This window comes from Lissotriton vulgaris, chromosome 2_1, assembly GCF_964263255.1.
Source record: "Lissotriton vulgaris chromosome 2_1, aLisVul1.2, whole genome shotgun sequence".
In the NCBI taxonomy this organism is placed as follows: Eukaryota; Metazoa; Chordata; class Amphibia; order Caudata; family Salamandridae; genus Lissotriton; species Lissotriton vulgaris.
This window is the reverse complement of record NC_141687.1, coordinates 419,726,271-419,739,936: the sequence shown is the minus strand read 5'-3', so window position 1 is coordinate 419,739,936 and position 13,666 is coordinate 419,726,271. Positions and strand designations below refer to the sequence as shown.

Below are 13,666 nucleotides of genomic sequence, written 5' to 3'. Positions count from 1 at the left end.
AATACACTGTGCAGGGACTATGGACGCATCAGCAGAGGAAGATGCACATCAATGTTCTGGAACTGATGGTGATCTTCATGGCACTAAAAGCCTTCAAAGTACATCTGTGCAACAAGGTTGTGTTGTTCCGGACGGACAACATGACGGCAATGTACTACATTCAAAAGCAGGGAGGAACACACTCTCCGCAGCTGTCTCATCTGGCTCCGAGCATGTGGAAGTGGGCCATTCAGAGGAATGTTCGAGGCAAGGACAATCAGATGGCAGACCTGCTCAGCAGGCACAGCCACCAAATGCACGAGTGGGAGATACATCCATCAGTTCTCCAACCGTACTTCCGAAGGTGGGGTCATCCAGAGATCGACCTCTTCGCCACAAGGGAGAACGCAAAATGCCAAAGCTTCGCCGCCAGGTTCCCACACCCACAGTCGCAGGGCAATGCGATATGGATGAACTGGTCAGGCAAATTTGCGTACGCTTTTCCCCCAAGCACCTCTGATACCGCTGGTGGCACGCAAGCTCAGGCAGCACTCGATGACTCTCATCCTGGTTGCTCCAAGGTGGGCTCTCCAACCATGGTACACCACGTTTCTAGAACGGTCCGTGGTACCGCATCAAAAGCTACATTTCACACCCAGCCTTCTGACGCAGAGCCATGGCGACATTCAGCATCCAGATCCGCAACAGCTCAACCTGGCGATCTGGCTCCTGAAGTCCTAGAGTTTGGCTACCTACACTTACCTTCCGACTGTATGGACATCATTCGGGAGGCGAGGAAGCCCACCACCAGAGCATGCTATGCGGCAAAATGGAAGCGGTTTGTCATTTATTGTGCAGACCACAACATTAACCCGCTGGATGCTTCCATTCAGAACATCATTTGTTACCTTTTCCATCTGTACAAGTGTAATCTGGCCTATGCTTCCATTCGCATTCATCTGTCTGCAATGGCCGCTTATCTCCAGAATAGGCAGCACCTCTCCCTCTTCAGGGTGCCTGCCATTAAGGCTTTTCTGGAAGTGCTCAAACGAGTCATTCCTCCACGGACTCCACCAGCTCCGGAGTGGAACCTCAATGTGGTCCTTACCAGGCTAATGGGTCCTCCCTTTGAACCACTGCATTCTTGTGAGATTCAGTTCTTGACGTGGAAAGTGGCTTTCCTCATAGCAATTACATCGCTTCGGAGGGTTAGTGAATTGCAAGCCCTAACTATCCAAGAGCCATTTATTCAAATTCATTCCAACAGGGTAGAGCTTCGCACTAACCCTAAATTTTTTCCCAAGGTTGTGTCTCAATTCCATATCAACCAGACTATTGAACTACCTGTTTTCTTTCAAAATCCCGAGTCATTGGCGGAGCGGATGCTCCATACCCTTGACGTCAAAAGGGCCCTAATGTATTACATCGATAGGACCAAGGATTTTAGGAAAACTAAGCAACTCTTTGTCGCCTTTGCACCACACCACAAAGGTAACCCTATTTCCAAGGCTGGTATTGCTAGGTGGATCGTTAAATGTATCCAGATCTGCTATCTGAAAGCAAAACGCACTCTTACCATTCCACCAAGAGCCCACTCCACCAGAAAGTTGGGGGCCTCTATGGCATTCCTTGGAAACATTCCTTTGGAAGACATATGTAGAGCAGCCACATGGTCTACCACACACACATTTACTAAGCATTACTGTGTTGATGTGCACTCCAAACAGCAGGCAGCTGTAGGGCAGGCTGTTCTCAAAACACTTTTCCAAACTGCTGTAGCTGGCACGGGCAGCCGCCGCTAATGGAGGGACTGCTATGTATTCTATGCACTGATATGAATTCAGCAGCCCACATGCCTCGAACCGAATATGCTACTTACCAGTATGTATCTGTTCTTGGCATGTAGGGCTGCTGACATTCATATCGCCCGCCCTCCTCCCCGGCGCCTGTAGCAGCTGCAGTATTCACATATACTCATAGCATGGTCATCATTCACTGAGTTTCACTCCATCTTGGCCACAATGGCTAAAAACAATCTGAGGATGGAGTTGATGCCCATGCGCACTGTAGTCCAGGGGAGGAGCCACCTATCTCGTGATACTTCGAAGACTCTTCCAGGACAACAATGTGCAATCATCCGGACCCAACACTAGGCGGCGATCTATGCACAGATATGAATGTCAGCAGCCCTACATGCCAAGAACAGATGCATACTGGTAAGTAGAATATTCGTTCTGTACTTTTATCTACAGGCAGGTTTTGATCGTGTTCTTTGAATCTGTGACTTACAGTGTTGTATCACATACGGCGCGAAGGGATTTGTTTGTCGGTAAGCCAGTTTATCCGCATGGCTTTATTCTTCTTTCAACTTCGAATCTCACATCTGCATTGCTTTCGGTGAAGGTGTGTTTCCTTGACACATAACACTGTGATAATGACAGAAACTGTTTTCATTAGTTGCAAATTTGTCAGTCTTCTGAACCACTTTGTACAGATCAAGCAGTATCAACAAGTATTTTGTTTTATTTTTTCAGTTCCCCTGAAGAAGGGATCTTCTGATCCCGAAATGCATTGGGATTCTCGACAAATTCAATGTTTAAATATCTTTGTGATGTATGATTTTCATAATTTTGTTTGATTTAAGCAGATTTATCAATTATCAATCGCTGTACTCAAGAAAAAAGAATGAGCACAAAGCTACAAGAAAATAAATATCGACCAGCTTAAAGGATCACAATTGTTTTTGATAAGTGTTATTGAGATATTGGTTGTAAATTGTCAAAGCACAAGAAAAGGATTCTAAAAAACTAGCAAACCTAGTGTTTGCAACCGCAGTGCAGAGAGGGTCAGGTGATTAGCTTGACACTCGTATATAGGTTATACTTGGAGGAGATGGGCCAGATGGAGGTAAAACCCCAGGAGAGCAGAATCACATACTGTGTCATGACACCATTTACTAAACATGTAAAACAATATACCACACACTAGAGTTCGGGACTCCATTTATGGGGTGTGGGTGGATTTGAAAGTACTGGACCAGTTTCCCCTCCAGGAATATAAGTAACGCAGCCTTTGACCCTGCATCTAAAATTAGCTGCCACCAACTGCCAGTCACGTAATTGCACTTAAATGCCTAGTTAGAGGGTGCATTTGCGGGTGCCCTTTTGTTGTATTCCATTACCAGTAGAGCCTGGGCTATAATTGTCAGAAATCAAGCTAATCCAAGCCCTCCTCTTATGGATGCCCAGGTGAACATGTCATTTTGTTGTAAACATAACGCATGGCAGAAGAAAACGAAGTGGGCAGTAAGGTACAGCCACTCAGTCATGCTAGAATGTCACTTCCTCCATGCCTTTCTGACTCAAGCCTACTTTTTCTCACGATTTCCCAGCTATTTGATGATGAGAGAAGGACTGCTGAGATGTAGGAGCCGGGGAGCGCAACAGCAGGATAAGCCTCTTACGCACAACTGTCCCAAAACTATACATCTCTCTGCGCAAGCATTTGTTCCATTTCCCTGATCCTGTTGGTTGGAAAGGACAGGGTAGCAGGGAACCTACCAATTAGCAGAAGTAGCAGACCTTAACTGACTTAAAAATAAATCACAATTAGGCCCTCATATGGAGTTTCTGAGAATTCTGGATTTGGATGAAAACTAGTATCTTCATAGATATGCAATATTACTGCGGTATTGCGGCAGCCATGTTGTCCGAGGACACATTTGAGAGGCTGTTCCCATACAACTCACCGTAATATAGGAATAAGCTGCAAAAAGCTGTGGAAATGGTGATTTCCATAGTGATTAGCGATTCCTTAAGGAAATATGAGAATGGTGCAGTGATACCATACTCAGAAATTAATGCACACTGTGGTATGGTGAATTATGGGTGCATTATTACCACTTCAGGAGCTCTGCCATTTCTGTGAAAACATCCTTGCAACTTTTCCTGATTGACAGCAATGATCCACCTTGTCAACGTTCATTATTGTGGATGAAAGTGAACTGATATACATGAAATTAAGTTTAAATAAGAGCAAGGCGTGCCAAAAGGAAGAATGGCGTGTGCTACTTTTTGACTTCAAGCATAAGTTTCAGGAATTGTGACTTGCTTGTGATGGATCCTTGTACAATATTGACTAAAATGTGAAATCTCGTCTTTGTGTTCATCCAGCTGTGTTTCGTCTTAAAATGGTTATTTTTACAGTTTTGCAAGCAGTACTGTTGTAAGACACATCTTTAATAGGAGGAAATGTACAGAATAATTTAAAAATGGGTTAGGTTTGACAAAAATCATTTAAGCTGTTCCAAGTTAGCAAGCATTGGTAATTGGGCATAACCCATTGGTAATTGGCCATCCATCTATAAAAAAGGTAAAGTGATTGACACTCCCAGTCATACTAAATATCAGCAGCAAAGGCATTTGAAAAGTAACGACCTAGTTCCACTTTCAACAGATTATGCTGTGGCCTGTTGAGTTGCACAACTTCCATAGTTATATTGTGTTTTTTGCAGACAAAGGGTGCATATATAATGCCTGTCATAATATTATTCTGAATTATCAGAATTGTTTGTAGTTTCAGTGACTTGTGTGTCTTCCACTTTTTGCTTTCAGCTGCAGAGTGTGCAAGGCAAGGACATAGCAGCAGTAGCTGGAGCACTTGTGGATGCAGAAGCACTAGTGGCACTTAAAGATCTACTTAACAGGATGAATTGTGATGCGTTGTGCACTGAAGAGGTGTTCCCCAATTCTGGTAGTGGGTGAGTTTAATCTAGATACATTTGTTTCCCCACACCTATTGAAGATCAAGGCAAATTTAGGAAGCTGAAAGTCTACCAATAGATTGTTTTGTTTTCATTGCCTGATTAGATCTGGTGGCAAAGAATTGGTCTAAAGCAAGCTTTTTTGTGTATTTTGTTAACTATTATAAGGAAATAAAATATAACCAGTCTTATTTCATCACAAGGGCCCTGCTTCAATTTAAGTGTACAATAATGTCACAATTGCATAAAGTTTCATAGTTCATGTACAATATAACCAGTCTTATTTATTCACAAGTGCCATTCTTCAAATAAAGTATTCAATAACATCTCATGTGCATACAATGTAATAGTTCAAATAGAACTCTGTGTTCTAAGTTCCTACCAGCACCTAGTATATGTCTGCTTTAGGACACATGACCGGAATTTCACCACAATTTCACTTCCAAAGTCCTAAAAGACTCCCATTGGAAACCGTTTAGTGGTGACTCCATAGACCAATGGCCCATTGTGCACATTGCTTCCTCCCTTTCCGCAAAAATGTTTGTATTGGGGCAGAGGTGTCGATACTGCTGGAAAATGAGAGGAATAAGGAACCTTAGTGGTCTGCCATAATATTACATTATTTACAATTATTCTTTTAGTCAACTACCTATAGCCACAGGCTGCCTCACTGCACATTAATACAGTTCTCTTTGCCAGCATTAGTGCAGTAAACATGCACACTACGGCGGGAATTACAAACAAAAACACGCGCACACACACACGTTCAAAACTGTCATTTATTTTAGATATCTGCAAAACCTGTACAGCAGTATTTAAAAATGTCATAAGAGGTATATAAAATCTGTCACTGATTAGTAATATCTCCTACAGGCTTTGTCCACATCTGTCAAGTATAATGGGGTTGCCCTCTGTCCCTCAGAATCTGGGTATATAATTATAAGCTCCTACATGAGGAGGCCGTGCAGCAAGTGGGCAGCTGCTGATTTATATTAGCTTCTGGACACAAAAACATGGAATTTACTTGAAAGGAAAAACATAAATGGGTGATTCTTACCCTATTTTACATACATAGTGTACCTCAGCTATTGACCATGACGACATGGAATATACTTTCATGGTATTCCATGGGACGCAATGCTTTGTCTTTCTATATTCTTCCATTGGAGGCTGTCCCTGTGGGTTTTTTTAGTCCTGAAGAAGACCCGATAAGATGTATATCAATCAACATGTTATGAGAGGGTCGAAACGTCAACGTGAATATCCTGTGTCAGCTACCCTACAAATATAAAAAGAAACAACACAAGGATACCTTGAAATTCTTAAGAGTGGACATACGCCTATATGTGCTCTTTATGTTTTTATGTTTGTAGGTGTGAACACTGGTAACTTTCAATTTTTCCCTTTATTTGTTACTTGAATCTTTTGTATTAAATGTAGTCTGTGTTATGGATAGCTGAACAATACATGCAATTGACAAATTGTTTTTGTGTCGTGTTTTGTGAAAAAAAGGTCATTGTGCAGAGGTTTATAATGTATTACTAATAGAAGCTCTGGTACTCTGCCTCATATGGATCATTTTTTTACCCTTAATATTCATGCTTAGTAAGTAGCATCTCTCACAATTCTTGCTAGAGTTGTGACACCCAATAGAACCTCATATCCACATCCAGGTACATGTTGCATGGTCTCTTGGGTGTATAATATATGCTGTGAAGGAGCTTCAAATTCACAAGCCTATGCATACTGTTAGTTTTAGGCCTTTGCTTAATAGACCTATCCTCCCTTACCTTCCCATCTAGCATAGTGTGGTAAAAGCTTAAAACAATCTTGTTACAATTAGGATTTGTTAGCACCATAGATAAAGCAAGTAGTGTTTATGTTTATGCGAGGAAAGGTGCACATTTGCTCTGTAATATTCCATGTAATTAATCACAATCAAACAAGAAAATATGGAAAGGATTGCAGCTTTCCTAGTCTTGCTGGGAAATAATTTGACTTTCCAGGAAGCCTAGCATAATAAAAGAAGCTGGGAGTTGCGTTCTCTGAGGTGAAACTGAATCCCCTCCAAATAGCAGAATACATTCAATCATATTAATAGGCATAACGGAGTGTCCTTTTTGCCATAAAATGTCCAAAACTCTGAAGCATCAGATTTCTTGGCAAGCAGGAATATCGTATTGGGCAAGGTATTCGGCTACAACATCAAGCCAGACAACTGTCTCATGGTTCCAGCCTTTAAATCGGCCTATATAGGTCCACCTTAAACTCACTGCATGGTACCATTATTTTGACTCCCTGCATGGTGTTGCTATGATTAATTGTCTTCCATTCATATGCTTGCCTTTCACTTTGAGTAGATTGTCACATTGGAATTGGATGTCAAAGCCCTATGATTCGACCAAGAACATTTGCTATGACGACCTTCTCTCAAAACCTCAATTTAAAGAAGCAGTTATTTTTCTAAATTTGGATTGCATTTAAGTTATTCTTTGCATTGTGGGTGTTTCTATTGTCCCGTTTATTGATTGTGAATTATTCTAAGGTTATGAATCTTGAATGTAATCTCTGCAGTGAAGAACTATTGTTTCAGGTACACAATGTGAGACATATGTGGGTCTATATACACATGCTTTGCATACTCCTGCCATCTAGTGTTAGGTCCGAATGTGTGCAAGTTGGTTTTCTTAGAAGAAGTCTTCTCGAGTCCCGAGGAACAGTGACTACACCTGTTGCTGGTAATGCACATGGGCAGCAACTCCATTGTTGGATTGTTTTCTTTCCGCCGTCAGGTTCAGACATGTGTTACCAAGTTCTGGATCAATGTCGCTGCTGTGATCTCTTCAGGCCTTCTCCTTTCCTATCACTTTCTTCTGAATTGTTCTGAGGCCCGTTACCCTTTCCTGATTCAACTCAACACTCGTCTACTCGTATGGATTGGGGTGACCTCTCCGCCATGGTCTGCTCCAAGCACACACTTAGGATACCAAGTCAAGCTTTGGCTCAGCGCAAAAGAAGATCCTGAAGCTGAGCCACTCCATGCCAACAGCTTCTTTGAAGCAACCTTCGGAGCAGAGGCCTTCGGCATCAAAGTCTCATTCGTCTTCGACGCACATGCCGGCACTGAAGCACTCCACTTTGAGACCTGCCTCCATCACACCCGTGCAGGTGCAGGAACAACTCTACGCCCATCAATGTCACATCATTATCAACCCACACACTGGGTGCATCCTTGCTTAGGCACTGACCAAGGATGGCTCTAAGCGCAAACTTCGCTTTCGACCCTCCACCCCAGCCAGAGAGCAAGAGGAGACACAACAACACAACAAGGCAACCAACCCCCCCCCCCACACACACACACACACAACCATTGCCTCATTCCCCTCCAACCTCTTTTCTGGGGTCGACATACTCCGGGTTTGGGGGGCATAGTCCAGGGACCCCTATGACTTACATCCATAGGATGATCCTTGGGATGAATATGATATAGATACTCCCTGGGACACAGACCCTGATCGTTATCCTGCCCTTCCCCCCCCGGATAACCCCCCCCCCACCAGATAACTCCATCTCCTACCATGAGGGCCTCAGCAGGGCAGCCTCTTTCTACAAGGTGTATATCCATAAGGATGCCTTCAAGGTGGATTTTCTGAGGGAAATCCTTTTGTCCTCTCAGCGTTGTATGCAGTACCTCCCAATGTTGAAGGGGATACTCAAACCCGCTCCTAATATTTCCAAGGAACCCCTTAAAGACCAGGAGATCACTCCTAGGGTGGGCAAAAAATATAAGGCCTCTCAGTGAGACCCAGTCTACATCAAAGGTGAACTTCCCCTGAATGGTTGTCAATACCACCCACAAATGGGGCAAAGCACAGGACTCCGGCGATGCACCGCCACCGGCGGATAAGGAAAGCAAGAAGATTGATGCTGATGGCAAGCGTGGCATTAATTCCAGAATGCTCATTTGTAGGCACGCCTGGCTCTATGTCTCCGGCTTCAAGCCAGACGTCAAACAGTATCTCCTCAAACTGTCCTTCAAGGGAGCACAACTCTTCGGATCAATGGTTGATCAGATGCTGCAGAAGATTAAGAAGGATGCAGAGACCGCCAAGGCCATGGACACCCTCCAAATGTCCTCCCCTCGTGGGTCCTTCTGGCACTCTGCCTATCGAGAAGGCTCCAAGGCCACTTCCCCAGAGGCTTCCACCTCATTCCAATGCCAGCAGCCTCAAAAACCCTCCATCAGGTTACTTTTGTGGTACCTACTGAGGCAACCACTCAAGAAGTGGTAAGGGTGGTTCCCCCAAGTGAGCTGCCCTCACCAAGCAGTGCCACATCCCTCCTTCCCCATGTTCACACAACACCTGTCGGGGGTCGACTACACTGATTCTATAACACATGCCCTCAGATCACCTCAGACTAGTGGGTGCTAGACCTCATACACCATGGTTACCGTTTGGAGCTCACGTAGATGCTTTCTTCCTCAATGGTGACACTGAGACAGTGCCATCACACCTACAAGGCACAGAGGTGTGCTCTGTCTACTTGTCATTCCCAAGGAGGGCTGGTCCCTCAGGCCTATGCTAGACCTCTGGCTCCTCAACAAGTACATCCTCTCAAAACATTTCAATCAATCAATCAATCACACGTTTGTTAAGCGTACTACTCACCCATGAGGGCCTCATAGCACTGGGGGAGGGGGGTTTCGCATGTTCCAGTCCATCAAGGAGGAGGGTGTCTGTCGAAGAGCCAGGTATTGTGGTTTCTTGTTAAGTTGGGGAGATATGTTGTCTATCTGAGGTGGAGAGGGCGGGCGTTCCAGGCTCTGGCCGCGAGGAAGGAGGAGTGGCCGCCTGATCTGGTCTTTCTGGTGCGGGGGACCACGGCGTAGGAGAGCTGGGCTAATTGTAGGGTCCTTTGGTTTGTGTGGCATTTGAGTTGGCTGTTCAGGTATGCTGGTCCGGTGTCGGGGAGGGCCTTGTGAGCATGGGTGAGCATCTTGAAGGTGACTCTAGCTTGGATGGGGAGCCAGTGGAGTGTGCGCAGATGCTGGGAGATGTGGCAGTGTCTTGGCAGGTTGAGCACCAGTCTTGCGGTGGTGTTCTGGATGTTCCGTAGCTTGCGTGTGAGGTTTTTGTTTATTCCGGCGTAGAGTGCATTGCTGTAGTCGAGTCTGCTGGTGGCCAGGTCGTGAGTGACGGTCTTACTGTGTTCGAGGGGATCCATTTGAAGGTCTTCCGTAGGAGGGGGAGGCTGTAGAAGCAGGAGGATGAGACGGCGTTGATCTGGCCGTCCATTTTGAGTTTGGAGTCCAGGATGATTTCCAGGTTGCGTGCGTGGTCAGTGGGGGTGGGCGGACTCCCGAGGGCGGGGGGGGCCACCAGGTGTCGTTCCCAGCGTTGGGGTGTGGGCCCATGATGAGTACTTCTGTTTTGTTGGTGTTTAGTTGAAGGCAGCTGTTTTTCATCCATTTGGCAACGGCTTCCATGCCTTCTCGAAAATTGTGTCTGGCGGTGTTGGGTACGTTGGATAGGGAGAGGATGAGTTGAGTGTCATCTGTGTATCACACAGTGTTGAGTCAGTAGGTTCTAACAATGGGGACGAGCAGAGCCATGTAGACGTTGGAAGAGCAAAGGCCTGAGGGATGACCCCTGGTGGACTCCGCAGGTGGTTGGTGTAGGGTCCGAGAGGAGAGGGGGAAATCTAACCCGCTGCGTTCTGCCGGAGAGGAAGGAGCGGATCCAGTCGAGGGCCAGGTCTTTAATCCCTGTGTCGTGGAGTCTGTGTATTGGGGTGCAGTAAGAGACTGTGTCGAACGCTGCTGAGAGGTCGAGGGCTGCTGTTTCTCCTTTGTCCAGTAGGGTGCAGATGTTGTCTGTTGTGGCGAGGAGGGCGGTTTCTGTGCTGTGGTTTTTTTTCTGAAGCCGGATTGGGAGGAGTCGAGGAGGTTATGCTCTTCGATGAATGTGGCGAGTTGGCTGTTGATGACTTTCTCAATGACTTGTTGATGACTTTCTCAATGCCTTAAGCTGGGAAGGGGAGCAGGGAGATGGGTGTGTAGTTTTTTAGGTTGGTGGGATCCACCAAGGGTTTCTTAAGGAGGGGGTTGATCTCGGCTTATTTCCAGTCGTTGAGGAACAATGGGGTTGCCAGGGAGCGGTTGATGGTGTGGCGGAGCATGGGTGCGATTGTGTTGGGAACTCTGTTGAAAATGTGGTGGGGGCAGGGGTCCTTGCGGGCCCGGAGTGGATTGAGTTCATCGTCTTCAGTGTGTCTTCGGTGGTGAAGGCTGTCCAGTTGTCGATTGTTTGCTTAATTGTGTCGGGGATATTGGTGAGCGTTCAGTGTGTTGGTTGTCTTCATCGCGGTTGTAGATGCTCTCGATTTTGTGGTGGAAAAAGGTAATGAGTTTGTCGCAGAGGTCTTGTGAGGGTGGGATGTCGGTGGACTCGTTGGTAGGCTGGGCGAACTCCTTGATGATGTTGCAGAGTTCTTTGCAGTTGTGTGCGTGGGAGGAGATTCTGTCTTCGTTTTTTTTCCTTGTTTTTTAGGTCTCGCTGAGTCAGCGCATGCGTTGCTCTGCAAGACATTTAGTAGGTGAGTTTTCAAAGTGCTACTAGCTGTCCTAGCGCTTGCGTTCACACGAGCGTGAATGCGCGCAGCCGCCATCTGTCTTTCATGGGCCATTAGTACCACTCGGTCGCGCAGCCGCCATCTGCCTTTCTTCTCTCTTCAGAGCGTTTCTCACTAGCGCTCCAGTTTTTACTCTCACCATTCTCAATGGCTAACAATATTCCAACCAATAACTTATTTCGACAACACATACGATTTTGTGACAAAAATGTGCTCTGGTTCACAGAGGGTGTTCACTTGCTGTGGCTAACTACACTGAGGGTGCTGATCATTTTCTTGGTGCTCTGGAGAACACTAAGGGCGCAGCCGATTCTCATTCCTGGGTGGCAACCCAAGTGGAATACATTGCAAAAACATGTCGGAGCGTGCATCTATCACTGCATTTGCGAGAGATGAGAGATGTTGCGAAGCTATTAGTCTAATCAGACCCGTTTTCATTGTCATGTCAAGTCAAACCTGTTTTTCATGTCATGATTTTTATACCGAAAACGATTCAGTTCCATAGTCACATTTTCATTGAGATTGCCTTCGATTGAATACTCATTTACAACTATGTTATCCAGTTTGAAAATCATGCCCTGCTGCCTGCCTTTAGAAAAAGAATGACGGCTATGGTCCCTCGTTAAAAGCAATAAGCTTTAACTTGCACTACAAATACAAAGTGGACAAAGAAAAGAAGCGTACCCTCGTTTGGGCCCAGCACAGCCAAGATAGCTTTAACAGAAGCCAGGAAACCCACAAGGTTTCCTACGGTTTCACAAAACAAGAACAGTGGGTGATAGACCAGCTCTTGTTGTGCGACGCAAACAGCGAAGTTTCACATTACTGCATCCTGATAACATCACAACCCTCTTTCGACCACAGGAGTGGGCTTTCCAGCTCTCTCGCAAAAACAAGCCGAAGAGGCTACACCAGCTGTTTGAAAAGGAACATTTTTTGGCCTGAAAATATAAAGAAAGTAAACCTGAAGTAAGATGCACGAGGGTGCTGCTCACAGTCTAAATTTAACTAGCATACTTGTTGAGGGCTGCAGAAAACAAACGCATAGGCACACAACCAATTCTGGTACATTTTTTTACAAAGAGAAACATAACTGACCTGGCAAAGTGGTGTTTGTTGGTGTTTTTAGAAACAATTTATGTTAGATACAATTTGTAGAGCAGTACAATTCTTGCGAAAATATACAGTTGTCAGGCGAGTAGAGAAAAGTGAAATACTTTTCACCAGCATGGTATTTCGCAAATTCCTGGGGTGGGTGCATCTGCCCTCCTCCAATAGGAAAGCAAACAATCATGTCTCTACCCTCACCCACTTATTGCCTTCAATGCACTGACCTGCAAAAGCTACATGACTACAACACACAGGGTATGGAAGCATTCTGTTTTGGCATCATGTGCCCCTATATGACTATGGCATAAACCTATTCACACATGGTGCTCAAAAACGTTCTTATCTTATTATACCATTACCCCAAATGTAAGATTTGACTCAGAGGCTTAGAAGTTAAGGGTCTCTGGGGAGTGCGCTCGTCAGAAGGATTTCTTGGCTCTCTATTGAGGAAGAGCGTCAACATTTCCATATCTTCCCCTTTCAGTGTTTTCACACAAACCGAACACTCTGGTAACTTCCTGATGCAATTAACACCGCTCAGCACAACAACCCCGTAAGAAGAGTTTATCTTTTGTAAAGGAGCACCAAAACAGATCATGAGACAAGAACTATTTAGAGCTGGGGCAACGTTTTAATGTATAAAATACCAGTGGGGGGATTTTTCAAATAACTATAAATATGTATTCATCACAGTTTCATAAATATTGTCCTTAATACACAAACTTCCAATGTTTTATAACACTTTACGATGTCTTGATAAAGAGCCTTTCCCAAATGGTATTTCGCTTCCTCAGTGCAGCATAACTCTAGAGCAAAATATCTCTTATGATAGTTTAATGTATTTTCATTCAGTCACATGAAAAGTTCTCCATGTTTATGCACTAAACCTCAAATTAGAAAATTCCATACTTTCGATTCCTGTCTTGCAAGGCACTGGCATGATGACTGGCTTTTAGAGAACAAACAGAACGATGTAATTTGCAGAACATGTGTTGGCAAGTCATGTGAAAGTGTAGCAAGGCACAGGATTCCTTAGAATATGGCCAAAGGATCTAAAAATTGTGCTGAAAAAGCTTGCTATAAATTTTGTGGCTGCATTTTCTTTGCCATTGCTCTAGGTTAAAATTCTAGCAAAGTGCCAACTGTTTTGCAAACTCTGAGAGCACTATCGAGTTGCCCAAA

General features: G+C 44.8%; 1 protein-coding gene across 2 annotated transcripts in view; it reads left to right on the top strand.

Moving 5' to 3' along the window:
* Positions 1–13,666, top strand: part of NDUFS1 (NADH:ubiquinone oxidoreductase core subunit S1) — a 657,173-nt gene that overhangs the window by 311,467 nt on the left and 332,040 nt on the right. For both annotated transcript variants that reach the window (XM_086955308.1, XM_086955309.1), the window contains exon 11: positions 4,593–4,738. In XM_086955308.1, coding sequence (XP_086811434.1) covers positions 4,593–4,738 — 146 coding nt within the window. The remainder of the gene's footprint in view (positions 1–4,592; positions 4,739–13,666) is intronic.